Genomic DNA, 17,236 nt, shown 5'->3' with positions numbered 1-17,236 from the left:
CTATCAAGATAAACCCTTTTATCCTGTCACATGCCTTTAAATCAGCCTGATAACCAGGTAACCTAATACTGTGAAACCATTATTAATCGTCAGGCATTAATTTTCATAAATTTCGTTAGTCGACCGATCGGCGAATTTAAGATCCTAACGAACAATCATGCTCTATGTTTGAACAAAAACAAACACTAAATTGAACAATATTTTAAAACTTTACCGTACACATGAGGCATTAAATTCCAACATAATCCATGCACACATTCACTGCTGTTTCGTAATCAAGATTAATCCGGTTTTGACACAAAGGGATGTAGATTACACAAGGTACTTAACTGACACGTTACACTTCTTTAAAACGCGTGTGCAGTACAGCTGTATCGAATGCGTTGACTTCGTTTATGTAGAATGGTAATGAATTAGCGCTATTTGTTTATAACTTTATTACCCATTAGGTGCATTGTGTTTTTCAGGGGTGTTGCATATTAGCCATCACACAGCGAATGCCGATAAAAGACAATAAACCAAATGAAAAGATGACGATGTGTTATCAACATGCGTATTTATCACAAATTAATAAAGAATATTTTAATTGCTGTTTGTTATTTGATTGTTTGCGTTTAACCAAACTTATTACTATTTTATATGTATCAATTTATTTATTTTTAAATTATTGACATTATTGATTTATATACCGGTAGTTTACTTTTTAAGAACAAACACACACATAGAGTTTATAATTTTAATGTTGATATCAGAATAAAAAAGCATTTTATTTGAAAAAAAACACTTAACAATCTGGAACCTCTTTCGTATAACACAATCAGTTTTAAAACGGTATTGACAGCATTTAAAAAAAATCATACCAACTAGAACACGTACCCAAGAAAATAAACAAAAGTGCCGATAAAGGTACGATTGTTATCAGTATGGCAATTATTACAATAGAATAAGACCAATTGGCAATTGGCTTCGTTGTATCAAACACTCGTTAACGGTTATTCGATCCCACTTGTCCGCTTATCATAACAATGAACGTGTGAATGGCATACATAAAGAGGGTCCATTACTGTCCCTTGATAACAGAAGACTAGTTAATTGGCATGTGACAAACAGGCCCAACCTCCTGCAGTGATTCACAAGTGTGTTCCCGCATTCGTACCATGATTTTTCGCAACTGCGATTGATCGCGAATATGTATTACACACAAATCGGATATTGACTGACGCATTTTTTTAAAAATTCAAAATCAGAAATCGTCGAATTTACGTGCTGACGAAATCGTCATTTTTATAAAAATGACGAAATTTTGTGCTGTCGAAAATAAATGGTTTCACAGTAACCCAAAAGTTATTAGGCTAGTTGACCAGGTAACCTAATAACCCAAAAGTTACTGTGAAATGACGTCATTTTTGACAAAATAACGTCATTCTACCAACGAAATTTTCAGGTTAAACTCTTTTACAATGAAAATTTGTTTGATTTGCTGGAACGACATGATAAATAAAATAATAGGTTGGTGATGTGGATGGAGAATGGTTATCTGGCTCGTAGGAGGATCTTATCAGGTTCCCCTTCGGCTCACCCAATAAATTCCTCCGACTTGCCAGATAACCATTCTGGGTCCACGTCACCAACCTATTATTCTCTATAACAATCAACATATGAGCCTCGTTCTGTGTACTTTGGGCTTCATATTCGTGCGTAAAGTGTCTTCCTGAATTAGCTTTTGCAGTCCACACTAAACAAGCACTAAACTTTCCGCCTACACTGTATTTTTGCTTAGAAGAGACCTCATTTAAAGGAAAGATTAAAACTGAAAGTGTCGTCCATGATTAGCCTGTGCAGATTGAATAATCTGGGAAGACACTTTGCCCAGCTGCACAAAGCTTAGATTTCCCAGACGGCTGCTCATGTTGTGCCTACCTGTCAGTGTTCCCTACCTGTCAGTGTTCCCTACCTGGCTCTGTTGTGCCTACCTGTCAGTGTTCCCTAACTGGCTCTGTTGTGCCTACCTGTCAGTGTTCCCTAACTGGCTCTGTTGTGCCTACCTGTCAGTGTTCCCTAACTGGCTCTGTTGTGCCTACCTGTCAGTGTTCCCTAACTGGCTCTGTTGTGCCTACCTGTCAGTGTTCCCTAACTGGCTCTGTTGTGCCTACCTGTCAGTGTTCCCTACCTGTCAGTGTTCCCTAACTGGCTCTGTTGTGCCTACCTGTCAGTGTTCCCTAACTGGCTCTGTTGTGCCTACCTGTCAGTGTTCCCTAACTGGCTCTGTTGTGCCTACCTGTCAGTGTTCCCTAACTGGCTCTGTTGTTCTGCCCTCATCTTGTGCAGAGCCTGCGCAGCCTCATCCAGGGCACAGCTCACAGACGAGGTCAGCTTGCGCAGAACTTCAGGGTCAGTTAGGGCTTTTCCATCCGCTGTGGACAGCTTGCCAATACCTGCAACAAACAGTAGCAAACAAGCTTGAATACAGATACATGTATATTAGGAACACTTTACCTGAAAAGCTCACACTGGAACAATGTGTGCAAGGCTGATCTTAGAAAGGTCTTCACATGGAGTTGATGCTTTAAAATTACATTTAAAACATACTAAGTGCAAACAAAAGCATTCACTTAACATCAATGATTATGTACATATAGGATCTTGCATGAGTGGTCATTTTGTATTGAATTTATTAAACAAGGCATCTAAATAAAGATAAAAACGAGGCTTTCCAAGCTTTTATCTTTATTTAGATTACGAGTTTAATAAATTCAATACAAAATGACCACGAATCAAAGATTCTATTTATAACATGACCAACAAATTTTCTTTTTATTTTTTATGCTCTTTCCACTGTTTATTCAGTTTGTAAAAGAGCTTAACTGAAGAAATTCGCTGGAATAATAACGTCATTTCGTCAAAAAATGACGTCATTTCACAGTTATATAACTAGTGTAATAAAACCTGTGTAATAAACAAAATTGAATATTATGTTATTTCACTCCTGGAGCGTAGGTCATGTTATAATTAGGTTTATACAATTACAGTTCAGCTTATTATTTCCATTTATTAAGTTACTGCAAATATCAGGTCTACAAACTGAAGATAAACAGTACAGCCAACGCGGAACAAACATTATCCGCGGCTAGGCCACGGCCAGATTATTAGTATGCAGCGGCCGAATTGTGTGTTCACGCGGCGTAGCGCCATGGCACTTGGCATTGATCCGTGCAACCACGCCGAGTCTGTATTAACCTCGCGTACTTTTGCGGAGTTAATCCGTGCAAAGATAATCACCTACCGTAAGTTTCCACGTATAGCGCAGTCCCGTGTATAGCGCGCAGGCTGTTTTTTAAATGCAAAAATGGAGAAAAAAATATTTAAAGACAATAAAACCACCAAATCGGACCAAAAATGGCCGCCATTTTACTATAGCACAATCCAATAATCCGGGGCATCGGAAAGCTTTATTAAGCATTCAAAATAGGAAGCGTCATTATGATCAGGAGCATGGGTTGCATAGCACTTTACTTTTCTGACAATTTTGTAATTTTCTAAAAAAAGATTAACAGTCCACGTGCATTTCGTGAAAAATGTGAGAAAATAAGAATTAGTGTACATCGTGTGATTTTTCCTCAGGGAAAGCATGGGCATTACCGGTAAATTTTAATGTCGCATGGGAGACAGGGATTCAGTTGTTGAGGTACACCACTGTTGAACGTTAAATATTTATACACACAAAATGCAATTGCATATCTTCACATTCTCAAGTGTCAATTAGTGTTTCAAATGTCAATTAGCATCTTAACAAGTCGTGGCCCATATTACTCAATAACATCTGCCAATTACGAAGTGCAAAATGACCCCCTTTCACACCTACCGTTACGCGCAAAAAAGACCTCGTTCGCACCTACCCTTGCCTGCTCTCCGGAATGTCGACAACAATCCCCATCGGAATTCATCAATAAAGAAGTGTAAAAACACAAACAAAGAAATGTCCACAAGTTTATTCAAACAAATTTATTTTTGACCACAACTACTTCTACCGCATTCATATGTACCAATAGTGACTTCTTGTTGTTTCGACAATGGCCCCTCAGTCTGTACGATTATAGGGTGGTAGTTTTCTGGAAAAAACATGGCGGCCATTTTGATTATTAACGATTACACAACATATTTTTTACCAATTTAGCAGCCAGAATAGCGTTGTATCAATGTATAGCGCGCACCAGCTTTTTAATTTGAATTTTGGAGGTAAAACACTGTGCGCTATACGTGGAAACCTACGGTACATGTACATATGTGTAGGGTAGAAACCAAGATTTACGCTAGTTTCATAATTATTATTTTCCTGTTTTAATAAGCGATATGACACGTCATGCACTTTAAAAAATTATCGTTGAATTAATTATGCACAACTGTAAATGTTTCGTTCGATTCTCAAATTATCACTATTAAATTTGTAATCCGAAACACACTTCCAAAATGTAATGCTAACGCGACCTTTGGCAAATTCTAGTGTCAAATACACAGTGCTAAAATATCCTTTGTCTCATAAAAAGCACGCTAAAATTATGCAGACATGTAGAACGTCAGTTGGAAAGTGAGGGTGTATTTTGTGTTGAACATCCGTCAGGCGTAAATCGCGTGTTCAGTGGAAAAAAACGCCCCGATTAGACGTTATTTCATCAACTCTTTAAATAGTTACAAATGCCAAAATGTATTTGATACTTAAGAAATATGGAGAATGTTTGCGTATCGTAAATATTTACTAGCATTTGCTTTGAAACTGGAATATACAGGATTATCGGGTAATTAGTAGCGATAGTAACTGTATAATATGAACAAAATGAAAAGAGTTTATATACGCATATTCAAACAATAGTTATAAGAAGCTGATAATTAACAAAACAACAAATATGTCTTCACCGTTTTGATTATTGATGTGGCTTCAAACTGCTAATTGTCTCAGCTTAAATATAATAGCAAAAACAGCATGCAATTAATGTATAAATCCACTATATGCTGGAGCCTTGACCACTTGTATGTGTGAAAACATTATTACGTGACCTTGTTTATGTGTGAAATACATACACTACAGGCGGGAAACAAACTTAATTAGCCAGACACATTAACTATGCTTACATGTATATGCTAATACAATCTGTGCACATTAATTTTATTATGATTTTAAATATTATTATACTTGTTCTTTAAAATTTGTTAACTACATGTAATAATAATTTTAAAAAGATTTTTTATTTTATGATGCGCTTCGACTCTGCATCATGTCGCGAATCGCGGCATGCCTCGGTGGACAGATGCGAAGCTTCGCGGCCAAATGTGACTTGCCGCAGCATACTGACACGGCTTCAACGACTGACGCGGCATCAACTCGTTTCGCCTTGCCGGCGCTGATCGCGAGATACGTTTGTTCCGCGTTGGCTGTACTGTATGATATCAGCCTAAAATGTTTGACAGACACTGTCTGCAATAAATAAACTAAAGTTTTATTTTGATCAACATTTTTTCTGCACATGAAGCTATAAAATAGTCAACAATAGGCAGGATTTTTATTAGCTTAAGATTTTTTAAAGCTCAGTTTTGGTATTTCCTTAAGGTGAGAGCCCAGACAGGCTGCCAAGCCTCACCTGCAGCCTCTAGCAGGGCCTCCAGGCGGGCGTGGGTCTCTGGGTCCACTGTAACAGTGTGTAGGTTTGTGTTCTCAACGGCCGACGGCAGCAGGAAATTGGACTCTAGGCCTGGGTCCTCCGTGTCAAGGATAAAAGAATCCACCTGCAAGTAAAATCACAATAAAATGATGCATTTGGGAAAATGTCAAACATTTCATCAGGATTAGAAAGAAATCTACCTTTTAGGTAACTTACATACACAATATTAAAATTAAGAAGGTCCATGAAAATGGAAGACAATTTTGCACTAAAAAATTCCTTCTCTCTCTCCATGTCCAACCATCTATTTTTTAAATGTTCTGTCCAGTTAAAAAGCGGAGTTTATATTCCCAATTTCAGTGATTATCACCACTCAATAATTCATTCATTAATACAAAAAAAGGCAGAAGTGGGTTTTTTATCTGTTGCCAGTACTGTCTGCATTCATTGAAATTTAAGTTGATTATCCATGAATAATAAGTAAATGAACTTCTTAAAAAAAAAATTAACTAATACAAAACTCATAATTATGTGTTATATATTAAGTAAAGAGTGGCTTTTGATAAACAATGTCATTTGGATAATGTTCTTCCAATGTGAGTGGCAGTCAATCTACTTTCACATAACCATGTCTTATTAAAGGTCGTAATCTAGTATGAAAACGTGACCAATCATGACTATAGTGGGGTCCGTATTTCAACAGGATGTTTGGCAATTAAGTAAGCAACTTAGTATTCTACCTATTAGTGCAGCAATCCAGGGGTGATTGCATTGCTAGTTATGGCACTTAATAAGGTTACTATTAAAGCACCATTAAGGTATTGTTGAAAGTAGAAAACACTGGATTTAAGACAACAAAAACTTGCAGATGTTAGTGCTCTTTTAATATGAGGAAATAAGAATATTAACTGTAAGTGTGTTTTAACAAGGAGCTATTTAATAGTTCAACACGATACAATACATATATATCTGATAATTACACTAAGAAACTTAACTACATATTAAGAAAATATTTAAAGTATTGTTGCATCAATTTCTTTTAATAACGTTATTTTTGTTTTCTTTTTTTACTTGCTAGTAATCTTTTTTATGTTCAAAAATGTCGCTTATGTCTCTTTTATGTTAAAATTAGTGTAACACCTTTCAATTTGATTATTTACAATTAACAAAGTTAATTTGAGGTAAGCATATTTAGAACTGATGGTTTACCCACTGCCTTGTTTTACTTTGTTGTACTTCAAATGGCTTTTTCATCATGGCAAAAATGTCTCAACTTTTGGTTAGCCAACTGCTATCAGGGGTCAAAAAAAAGGTCACCACTTTTTCGCAACGTAAAAAAACTTTACATGCCTACCAGATCCTTTTAGTACAGTCAATGACCTTAATGTTAAACAGTTTATTGCATTATTGTGACTGTTATTATCCTGTATTTCATTAATGTCATTGACTCTATTATTACTTTTACAAGTATCAGCTTTTTTTATATATAAATAATAATACTTTTGCACAGGGGTCATCATACTTCCGGTTTTCATTGAATGTTCTTTTAGCTACTAAATAGTAATGTTTTGTCCAGCGTATATATCAAAAGTTATAAAAACAAGAGCTGTGTTTGTGAAACACGATGCCCCCTACTGCGCTTTGAAGCCATATATTTGCCATGGACCTTGAAAGATGACCTTGACCTTTCACCACTCAAAATGTGCAGCTTCATGAGTTACACATGCATGTCAAATATCAAGTTGCTATCTTCAATATTGCAAAAGTTATGAACAACAGTCTAAAAAATAAGCGCACGTCCAGCGGTCTGGCGGTGTAAATTATGGCTCGGGCCTATTAAAATTGTCATATCGTACGCCCGTCAGGCCAGTAGAAATTCAGTGTATCAATATTGTTTAAGTGTGATAAACGTCATTATTTTGTGAGTTCTTCGCTAATAAGTTGTTTATCACAAGATAAAGAGTTATGATTAACAAAGGACATATTTACCTTGCAGACTGTTTTTTTTTAGACAAAGGGGAAGACGCTGGACGCTGGGTGAAAGGGGAAAATAGTGGGCGAAAGAGACATATTTGGGGAAAAAATAAAAACTGTTTCAATCAATGTCTATAACTCATCTACTCTGATTTCAGGGGTTTTTCACCACTGTCTGCGTCTCCAGAAAATGGAGGCATTCCCAAAGCAAAAAAAACAAGATGCGTTTGTGAAACACAATTTCCCCCTATATGACGTTTGTCCTTGAAGGATGACCTTGACCTTGACCCTTCACCACTCAAAATGTGCAGCTCCATGAGAAACACATGCATTTCAAATATAAAATTGCTAGCTTCAATGTTGCAGAAGTGACATTACATGAGCAATTTTGACCCATATATTTGACCTTGAAGAATGACCTTGACCTTGACCTTTCACCACTCAAAATGTGCAGCTCCATGAGATACACATGCATGCCAAATATCAAGTTGCTATCTTCAATATTGCAAAAGTATTCATAAAATAAGGGATTTGGGCCACATATATTTGACCTCTGACCTTGAAGGATGACCTTGACCTTTCACCACTCAAAATGTGCAGCTCCATGAGATACACATGCATGCCAAATATCAAGTTGCTATATTTTTTAATATAGCAAAAGTTATTGCAAAATGTTAAAGTTGGCGCAAACCAACCAACCAACAGACGGGGCAAAAACAATATGTCCCCCACTACTATAGTGGGGGACATAAAAACTGCCCCATTCCGAATCAAATCTAGGTGAAATTTTTCCAAATTACAATAAAGAAGTTTTCTGTCAAAATCATTAAAAAAACGTTAACAAACACAAATGACATGAGGATTCTTCTACCAACATTGACAGCGATAAAGTGTGAAATGTTCTGCATGACTTTGCAAAAATGAACAGGAACCGAAAACTACACTTTCTAATCCAACTCCGTAGACGCTTATTTCTATTTTAACGTGTTTAAGCGACCACCGCAAATGAGCTAGTATTGCGATGAATAATTAAGCAATCAAAATTATCAATAATCGGTTTAAAACTGAAATAAATGCTAAACAACGATATGTTTTGGTGAAAAATGATATTATTGGAAATTGTATTTTGTGGGTAAAAAAATCTGGTAGGGGAAGACGCCGACTATCGGCCTCACTTTCTTAGTAAAAACTTACTTTCTTAGTAAAAAAAACACCCTGTCTTGACTTGTTATATTCGGGCTACTGGATAAAATGAACTATCTTGAAGACTGGAACAAGGTTCAAGTTTTGGACAGACACACACAATGACAGACACATACAATAACAGACAGACTGGCCAAAAACAATATACACCTGATCATTTGATCTGGTGGCATAAAATATTTTGTATTAACACATTTCAAGAGTCAATAAACATCATTGTCACCATTAAGTAGCATGAACTTCATCCTTGTGATTGACATTCAACTTTATAATTGTTAATAATAAGAGATATTCATTAACAACACTTTATTTCAACTTCTTCAATAATGTTAACATTATTTATTGACAGTTTCATCAGGTTGCCAAAATATATGAAAAAATCATAATAACGCTTTACTTGCATAATGCAAAATCCTCTTTCCAAACAAGATCTTTATTTGTTGAAATATCAGCTCTGGTCATTTCATGGATTTTTTTCCATCTTAATAAAGTTCCCATAAAAGGTACTTTCCCATTTGTGGAAAACTACAAAAATTTCCATTAGCTGTCTAAAAAAATTCCCAAAAGGAATGAACGTCAAATCAAAATCAAATCAATATTTATTTATTGTCGGTATGATATACAAACATTATAACATAAGCTATGAATAGCTTTTGACCGACAGATAGCTTTTGACCGACAGAATAGCTTTTGACAGACAGGATAGCTTTTGACCGACAGAATAGCTTTTGACAGACGTTTTGAAAATTTTGTACCCCAAAAAATTATCTACAAGAGAACAAATAAAATGAGCACTGAAACTAGACATGTCAAGACAAAATGCATGTCATTAATATTTGAATTGGTTTGTGCACATTATACCAAGCAATTTAAAAAATCCATGGTTATCAATCTAAAGATTCTACTATGCAAATTTGCCCAATTTCTGGGTTTTCTGTGCTATTTTTTCCCAATTGGTATGGTACAGGTATTTGTCCCACCTATACTGATGCACTATATACATTAACCACATCAAACATTTGGTCGCGTTCTACCAAAATATTAAACAATAATTAATTAATTCTCCATGGGTCACATGGCTGAACGAAATCACAAAAGAAGCGACCATAGGAACGAACAGTATGTCATGACATCCAAGTATTTTAAATAAGAACTTGCATAAAATACATGACAACCTCTGAAACTTCGTCGTCATCACTGCAAGAAACATCAAGGCCGCACGATTGTGATGATGGAACTTGTGCATTTTGACTCGACGACGGAACCGTCATGGCCGCTGTCTGTTTTTCTTGATCGATTTCAACAGTTCCAATCACTTTAAACGTGTCATTACTGAATGTCGTCTGATTACTCTGCATTTTTAAATCAGCATACTATTTACAACCAACTTGCTAAATGGACATTTACATAACATCTAGGCAATAAAATCAAGCGATCATGAACAATTACAGAGTTGCCACCTTGACCGCCATTATAATCTGAAAGACCCGGATGATGGTCTGGCGCATATGGGAGATAACTGTGATACAGTGAGTGCTCATGTTCTACAGGGTTATCTGCTTATGTAATTATGTGCTTTAATGTGTACGTTCAATGAGTAATGCGACCAAGAAACTAGCACACCCATCTCAAATTCAAGATTGCCTACTGGAAATAATATCGTAAACATGAACGCCCGCATTTAAAATGAGTGTGCGATATAACTTTTCACGTGATTTTTTTAATTGTATCGATTGGTCGTAGATCTACTTCTGCAACGTTAAATTAATTAGAACACTGTAGTTAGGGGCAGTCCATGGTACGTCGCGCTATTTTTTTACCATTTTTAACACCCTCGTCCCATCGTCCCACATGTCACAAACTGTCAAACTTTCTTACACCCCTCACCCCTACTGGAGCGTGACGTACTTTATTGACCTCCACTTATATTCCAATTGTTCCATGTATTTTATTCAAATTGTTTCATCTTTCGCATTGATAGGACTATTGCGACAACTAGAATCACATTATACAAGGAAAACTGATTGTGGGCATGTTCATGAACGTTCTGCTTGCAAGAGTCATATAAAAACAATCAATTCAGTTTTTTGTCTATTAAACATATCTTTTTTCTTCTGTCTATCTGTCTAACCCACGTTTTCACCTTAAAGGGATCTTTTCACGGTTTGGTAAATTGACAAAATTGAAAAAAGTTGTTTCAGATTGACAAATTTTCGGTTTAGTTATGATATTTGTGAGGAAACAGTATTACTGAACATTTGCCATGGTCTAATATAGCCATTATATGCATCATTTGACGATTTAAAAACCTAAAAATTATAAAGCGTTGCAACGCGAAACGATTGAATAATTTGGAGAGTTCTGTTGTCGTTTAAATTTGTGAAACTACGAAGATTGCTTATATAAAGAATAAGATACGCATGTTATGTATTACAGGTCGGACCTCAAAGACCTCGTGAAGAGGCCGGTATAGGACCTGTAAATAAACTCTGATTTAAAAAATGTTATGTATGCTTGGCAGGATAGCTCAGTTGGCTATTGTGTTTTTACTTCAGGTTTCTGGGGGTCACTGGTTCGAGCCCAGCTGCGGGCTACTTTTTTTCCCTTTTTAATTTTTTTTTTTCTGGAGCTTTTAAAATTTAATGATTACATTTATCAATATAAAGCATTTAATGACAAACTTCAAAACATGCCAAAATCTGTGAAAAGGCCCATTTAATTAACCTTTATCAACAGCTAATACTGTTATAGAAATTCCCCGCTAGTAGGCCCGAACAGGGACCTATACAAACAAATCGAGATTATCAAATCTCGGTTTATTTTGCGTGCTGTAACGGGATATCGCGAGGTTGCTTATCCCTTTGTTTGTATAGGTCCCTGGCCCGAATAAATTACTTGAATTTTCGTATCTGTTAAAAGTACTAATACTAAAGCAAGATAGGAAACGCTCTGCCGTGTCTTCAAAAAGTGTTAAATATCATATAAAAAAGTGGTTTGCTATCGTTATTGTCCATTAGAGCAAAAGATTGAACGCCGAAAGGAAATCCATCGTATTTTTTAAGATTTGTTCAAACGAAACATATTAACTTTTTGGCTCTGCAACTTCATAGTGTACGCGTCGGTATTGATGTTGTTATATGAATAACTTACAGATATATTGTCGAAATGTCAATTAGGCTCCCAATTTGGTTAAACTTCCAGTTTGCAAAAAAATGTGTGTTCGCTTTCTAAGAAACGTATTACATGTAGAATATTTATCTAAAAAATACAATCAAGATTTTTAAAACAAAGCGTACATAAAGACCATATACAGTTGTTGATCGACCGGCCCATCATACACGGGTACTTTTTGAGTGACTGAAGCAACTTAAATTTTATGTATGGTGGTGGATCAGGCGATTGATAAATAAGTTGACACACCACAACTCCAAGTTTGTTTTCATCACGACTATTTTCGTTTGACGTTTACATTTTTGGAGTATGGTCTCCGAATTGGGTTTTCTGCTATGTAAAAAGGGGCGTAAAACGTACCCGACCCCAAAGCAAACGGACCCGATCCCGAACCGAAATTATATTTTTTGAAATCCCAATTTAAAAAACAAAACAAAACAAAAATATTTTTTTAGAAAGAAGTGTCTTATGACTAAATATGATTATTAGACTCTTTATCTCGTTTTTTTAAACAACCTACAAAATATATAACCATAATTTATATGATTCTTATCCAAAATGGCCAGGAAAAGACCTCTTGTGTCAATATTTTTTTATATAAAAAAATCACAATTTGGTCCTTTTTGTCGATAAAAAAAAGTCCCAAATTTGCCACTTCTGTCGATTAAAAATATCCCAATTTGACCCGACTCCTTTCCCCAAATTGGCTGGAAAATCTCATGTGACTTCTATAAGATTGTAAATCGTCCTCATTTAAATGTATGAAGATATAATGAGGCTAGGAATTGTTAAAAAAACATCTCGATATGAGTCATAACTCTTTGATCGTACTGATTTTAGTGACGCTTGTTTAAACAACAAAAAATAACATCAACGCCGCATATTTGTTTGAAATGATATTTCTTGTTGATTAATTTTGTTAATGCATAACCTATAACTCGCAATATAACAAGCTGAATTCGTCTGCATGGACCCCACATTAATTTCAATATTCGTTTAAATTACAATAAAATTGATAGAACATGAAACTGATGAAAGTGCGTGCTAGTTCAAAACAGAGATCTGTTTACAAGAATTTATTTACTAAAGTGCGCATACGCGGCCACCCAAGTCGCACAAGAGTTAATCCAACATATTAAGGCAGCTTATATTGTCCACTTACTGCTGATCTTTGTGACACGAATCCGACACAAATTATAGTCTAGCTACAATTAGACTTATATATTTTAAGCCGTTCGTGTATATGCTGTGTTTGTATGGACATGAAACCGGTATCAATTTTTTATCTTGCATTGAACAGTCCGAAAACCATTCGGTTATTTTCTCACGTAGCGCTTGTTTTGGAAGTTTCGTCTATGTATTCATCTGTCAATCGAACATGCCACTGCCAGGGGCTTGTTACTTCCCCTCTCTTCCACTGCCCGTCGTCTTGCTGCTATAGCCATCTCTTTGACCCTTTGGCGTCGTTCACTGATGTCGGCAGTTGGCCTTAAATCAACGATATAGATACATGTATATTGGTGTAAAAAATAAATGTCAATGCATGATTGTTGCTATATAGCAACAGAGTCCATTTCATGACTGTATTTGCTTATACAAAAACACATTTCACTATTTAATTCGTTTTTTTTTTCTCAACAATAATACGGCTGTGAAGTAAAATTCAGCGCCAAGTCTTAGTGTTGAATGCTGAAAGGGGTTTACATATATACCAGCTCGTATCGTTCGCAAAATGAAGTAATTATCGCTGATAATTACCCCGGACGTTGGGTCGATCGATGCTACGAGTTCACTGTCTATCATGACCACCGGAAATAGATAACCAGCGAAGCGAAATTAAACATCGCGCAATATGTAGTGCTCGTGAAAAGAATAAAGTTTACCATTTTTATCGCGAACGTTTTTAAAAAACTGTGTGACAAATTAATAGTGGACATATCAAACTTATATCGTAAGTAGTTGGTAGTTCTTTATTAATACATTCGATTGTTGAAATAGATCAATCATCAGCTACCTGGTACCGAAAATTAAGTTCATTGGGGCATCTTTTTTCATTTTGTCCGAGGTAAATGTAATAATTTTGCCGAATTTTGCAATGGTGTGCAAATAGAATTATAGAAACTATCGGGTTTTGCCAGCTTCAGCCTAAAAATCAAGTTAGTATGCAAATGTTTGGCTAAAATATAAGCTTCGTTGTGTACGGCGAATAGAACCTTACGTGTACGGCGTATAGCAAAATAAAATTAAATTGTGTACGGCAAATAGTTTTGAGGTTGTAAGGGAAAATAAATGAAAATTTCGCAAATACGCGCCGATCTTGTTATAAAACAAATAAATACACTTATAATCTTTACGATGAGACCGTTTATGGCCAAAGAATACGTCTGATGCATTGTTGATATTTTTTTTTAAATGCTGTGTTTTACGGGCAACTGCTACATAGAGAATAACAGGTTAATGTCCGATCTTTTTGTAATACATCAGGCAAGGCTTAGAATAATATATCGGCGAGGCTTGCCGAGCCGTTATTTTATTCGTGCCGAGCCTGATATATTACAAAAAGATCAGGCACTAACCTGTTTTTCTTTTTATCATACCTCTACGTCCCCGATTTTTAAGAAATAATGAAAAAAATCGCTATAAACAGAATAACAGGTTACTGCCTGATCTTTTTGTAATATATCAGGCTCGGCGCGAATAAAATAACAGCTCGGCAAGCCTCGCCGTTATAGTATTTTAAGCCTTGCCTGATATATTACAAAAAGATCAGACAGTAACCTGTTGTTCTCTATAGATCAGGCAGATATCAATGCGGAGGTATGATAAATCGATCGACCATTGTTCAGTCCGTATTCTAGTTTAATACGATTCTAGTGTATTTCATCGTAGTTATGTTTCAAAATCAGGATGAATCGATAAAATATTTACTTACAAGTGGTTTCCAATCAAGATTTTATATTCAACCCGTGTAATTATTGGAACTTGGCTGACTTTTTGTTCACAGCGTTGTAGCGTTCAACCGCAAAGTCAGCACATGTGCTGTGTTTGCGTATTTATTCGGGGGCAAAAACAAAGTTTAAAATTAAGATTTATACATCATTAAATCGGGCAAAAGTCCGCTTTTAAGAACATGTATGTACATTGAAAAAATAGTTTCTTAAAATCATTTTAATTTGCGACAACTTTGGCCAAATACGCTGTAACTATTCGCCGTACATGACTTTAACTATTCACCGTACACGACTTTTGCCATAAACAACTATTCATAGTACACTATAGTTATTTTAATTTAATAGATTTCCACGAACATTAATCAAACCAAGACAAGAAATAGCGTTAAGATGGTATATATTGCATATAAGAATAGGAAATCAACTCCATACCCGATGGCAAACCATGGTATCATGAAAGAAAAGCTGTTTCTTCGAGAAGTTCCAATTTCAACTCGGTACCAAGCAGTCATAAATTTGTGTAAATAACGCTTCATCAATACGAATTGCAAGATAGATACACATTTTAAACATATTAATCTTTCTGTAAGATGCCTAACACGCACTGGTTATCCAGGAGCGAGTTATTATTAGATATTTTAGGTAAATACTGACTGCACTCCATGGTTTGTTTACTTTCGCTTCGCTGGTAATCTATTTCCGGTGGTGATGATAGACGGTGGAGTTAGACTACCGGTACTTACAGACAAATATTGCTCTTGGTCGCTTGCTCTTTGATGTGGTTCAAGCACATTCGTCTGCGAGAGGCATCGTACAGTTTGATGTCGGTACTGCTAGCCTTCTTTTTCTCGTCTATGTGAGATTCTCGCAGAATATCCGCTATCAACATGGCCTCGTCGTCAGTGTACTCAACCTAAAGTGATGATTGAAATACATTTACAACTGTTAAATTTTATTGGATGACAGTGTTAATTAATACCGTATGTGGGATATAACTTGAAACTTACATAGATTCCCCGTTAATGTATATGATTTGCATCCAGTGAACGCACTTGCGTGACGTACGTAATCCCGGAAACACTTTTATAGAATTTTCCGGCAATTGTGTCTCCTCTCTAATCTAAATATAGAAAATGCCGCGTCGGCGAATCACGGACGAAACTTAATGCGCTTGCATGAATTGTTCTCATTATAGTCATGCTTGTAAATTAAAGCCTACCAGTGCCTGTGTTTTCTTCCGGCCCCTGGAGTCGGCTGACAACCTGGACGGTGCCCTCTTCGGTTCAGCTTGTTTGAACTCCAGCACAAATGATACGGGCCTTTTTTCTTCAGCACTTTCCTCGGATGCAGCTGTTTTTGCGGCGTCTTTATTTCCTACTGTTCTCTTCTGACTGTCTTCCGTTTTAGCGGTCGACTTGTCCACTTGCGTTGTCTTGAAAAATCGCAACATTTTGTTGAGGACGACAAATCTTGAACAAACCTCTGGTAAGTTGATGCTGTTATAAGTCGAAATAATATCTCATTACCTTTAAATATCAACCAGATCGACACAACGTTTGTTGTTCTGCATGTTGTTCACACATTATTCAGCAAGAATAATCGTCAAAACTGTAAACACAATATTCCAATATACCGGTTGTTATTGTTATCCAATAACAAGCAATCAGACTGCACAATAACATGAACGCAATAGATATTGAAATTCAGAATTTTATACTAATGTTTTTATCAAGTGACAGATTAAAACTGTAAATGTCCCTGATAATTGTTGTGTCATGTATAATTCATCAATTGCTGTTTAATTGCTATAATTTATGCTGTTCAGTTAACATTCATTTTTCGAGAATATGTTTTGTTTATTTCTAGTATATTCGTTTTGTTAAACGCGTTACAGCTTTGATTCTAAAATAGAAAATTCATGTAATCCGAATTATCTAATTGTATTGATTATTTTTATATAAAAATTCGTTGTTCTTGTGTAACCAAATTTATTTTGTTGTTGTCTTTCATTTAAAAAATGTGAATTTAAAATTAAACATATATTTGGAATGTACAGGACAAAGACAGAAATAATAGGAAAACATCGATTATCTTTCATTAGGACATCATGATAAACATTCAAATCCCCCCCCCCCCCCCCCCCCCTATTGATTTGCTGCACATTATGTACGCACACGTTTTTACAAATTATGTTATGTGGCTTGAACACACCAGGAATATGAAGACAGATTTAATTTTCGAATGAAGCATAATAATTATCTACAATGTAAAACAATTGCCGAG

General features: G+C 35.8%; 2 protein-coding genes across 6 annotated transcripts in view; both read right to left on the bottom strand.

Moving 5' to 3' along the window:
• The window catches only part of LOC127866047 (ankyrin repeat domain-containing protein 17-like), a 60,016-nt gene extending 49,681 nt beyond the window's left edge, over window positions 1-10,335 (bottom strand). For all 5 annotated transcript variants that reach the window (XM_052406298.1, XM_052406304.1, XM_052406303.1 and 2 more), the window contains exons 1-3: window positions 10,007-10,335; window positions 5,634-5,778; window positions 2,279-2,435 (exon numbers count right to left, since the gene is read on the bottom strand). In XM_052406298.1, coding sequence (XP_052262258.1) covers window positions 2,279-2,435; window positions 5,634-5,778; window positions 10,007-10,189 — 485 coding nt within the window. In that variant the 5' untranslated portion in view covers window positions 10,190-10,335. The remainder of the gene's footprint in view (window positions 1-2,278; window positions 2,436-5,633; window positions 5,779-10,006) is intronic.
• Window positions 10,336-13,063: 2,728 nt separating this feature from the next.
• Window positions 13,064-16,403, bottom strand: LOC127869567 (uncharacterized). Its single transcript, XM_052412223.1, has 3 exons — window positions 16,173-16,403; window positions 15,697-15,866; window positions 13,064-13,490 (listed from the first exon to the last, which is right to left on the bottom strand). Exons 1-3 carry the CDS (start codon window positions 16,401-16,403, stop codon window positions 13,364-13,366), a joined length of 528 nt encoding a protein of 175 aa, XP_052268183.1. The 3' UTR covers window positions 13,064-13,363.
• Window positions 16,404-17,236: the final 833 nt, after the last annotated feature.

Source organism: Dreissena polymorpha, chromosome 2 (genome assembly GCF_020536995.1).
Source record: "Dreissena polymorpha isolate Duluth1 chromosome 2, UMN_Dpol_1.0, whole genome shotgun sequence".
Lineage (NCBI taxonomy): Eukaryota > Metazoa > Mollusca > Bivalvia > Myida > Dreissenidae > Dreissena > Dreissena polymorpha.
Note: the sequence above shows the minus strand (reverse complement) of the source record. Positions and strands in the feature narration are given on the sequence as shown.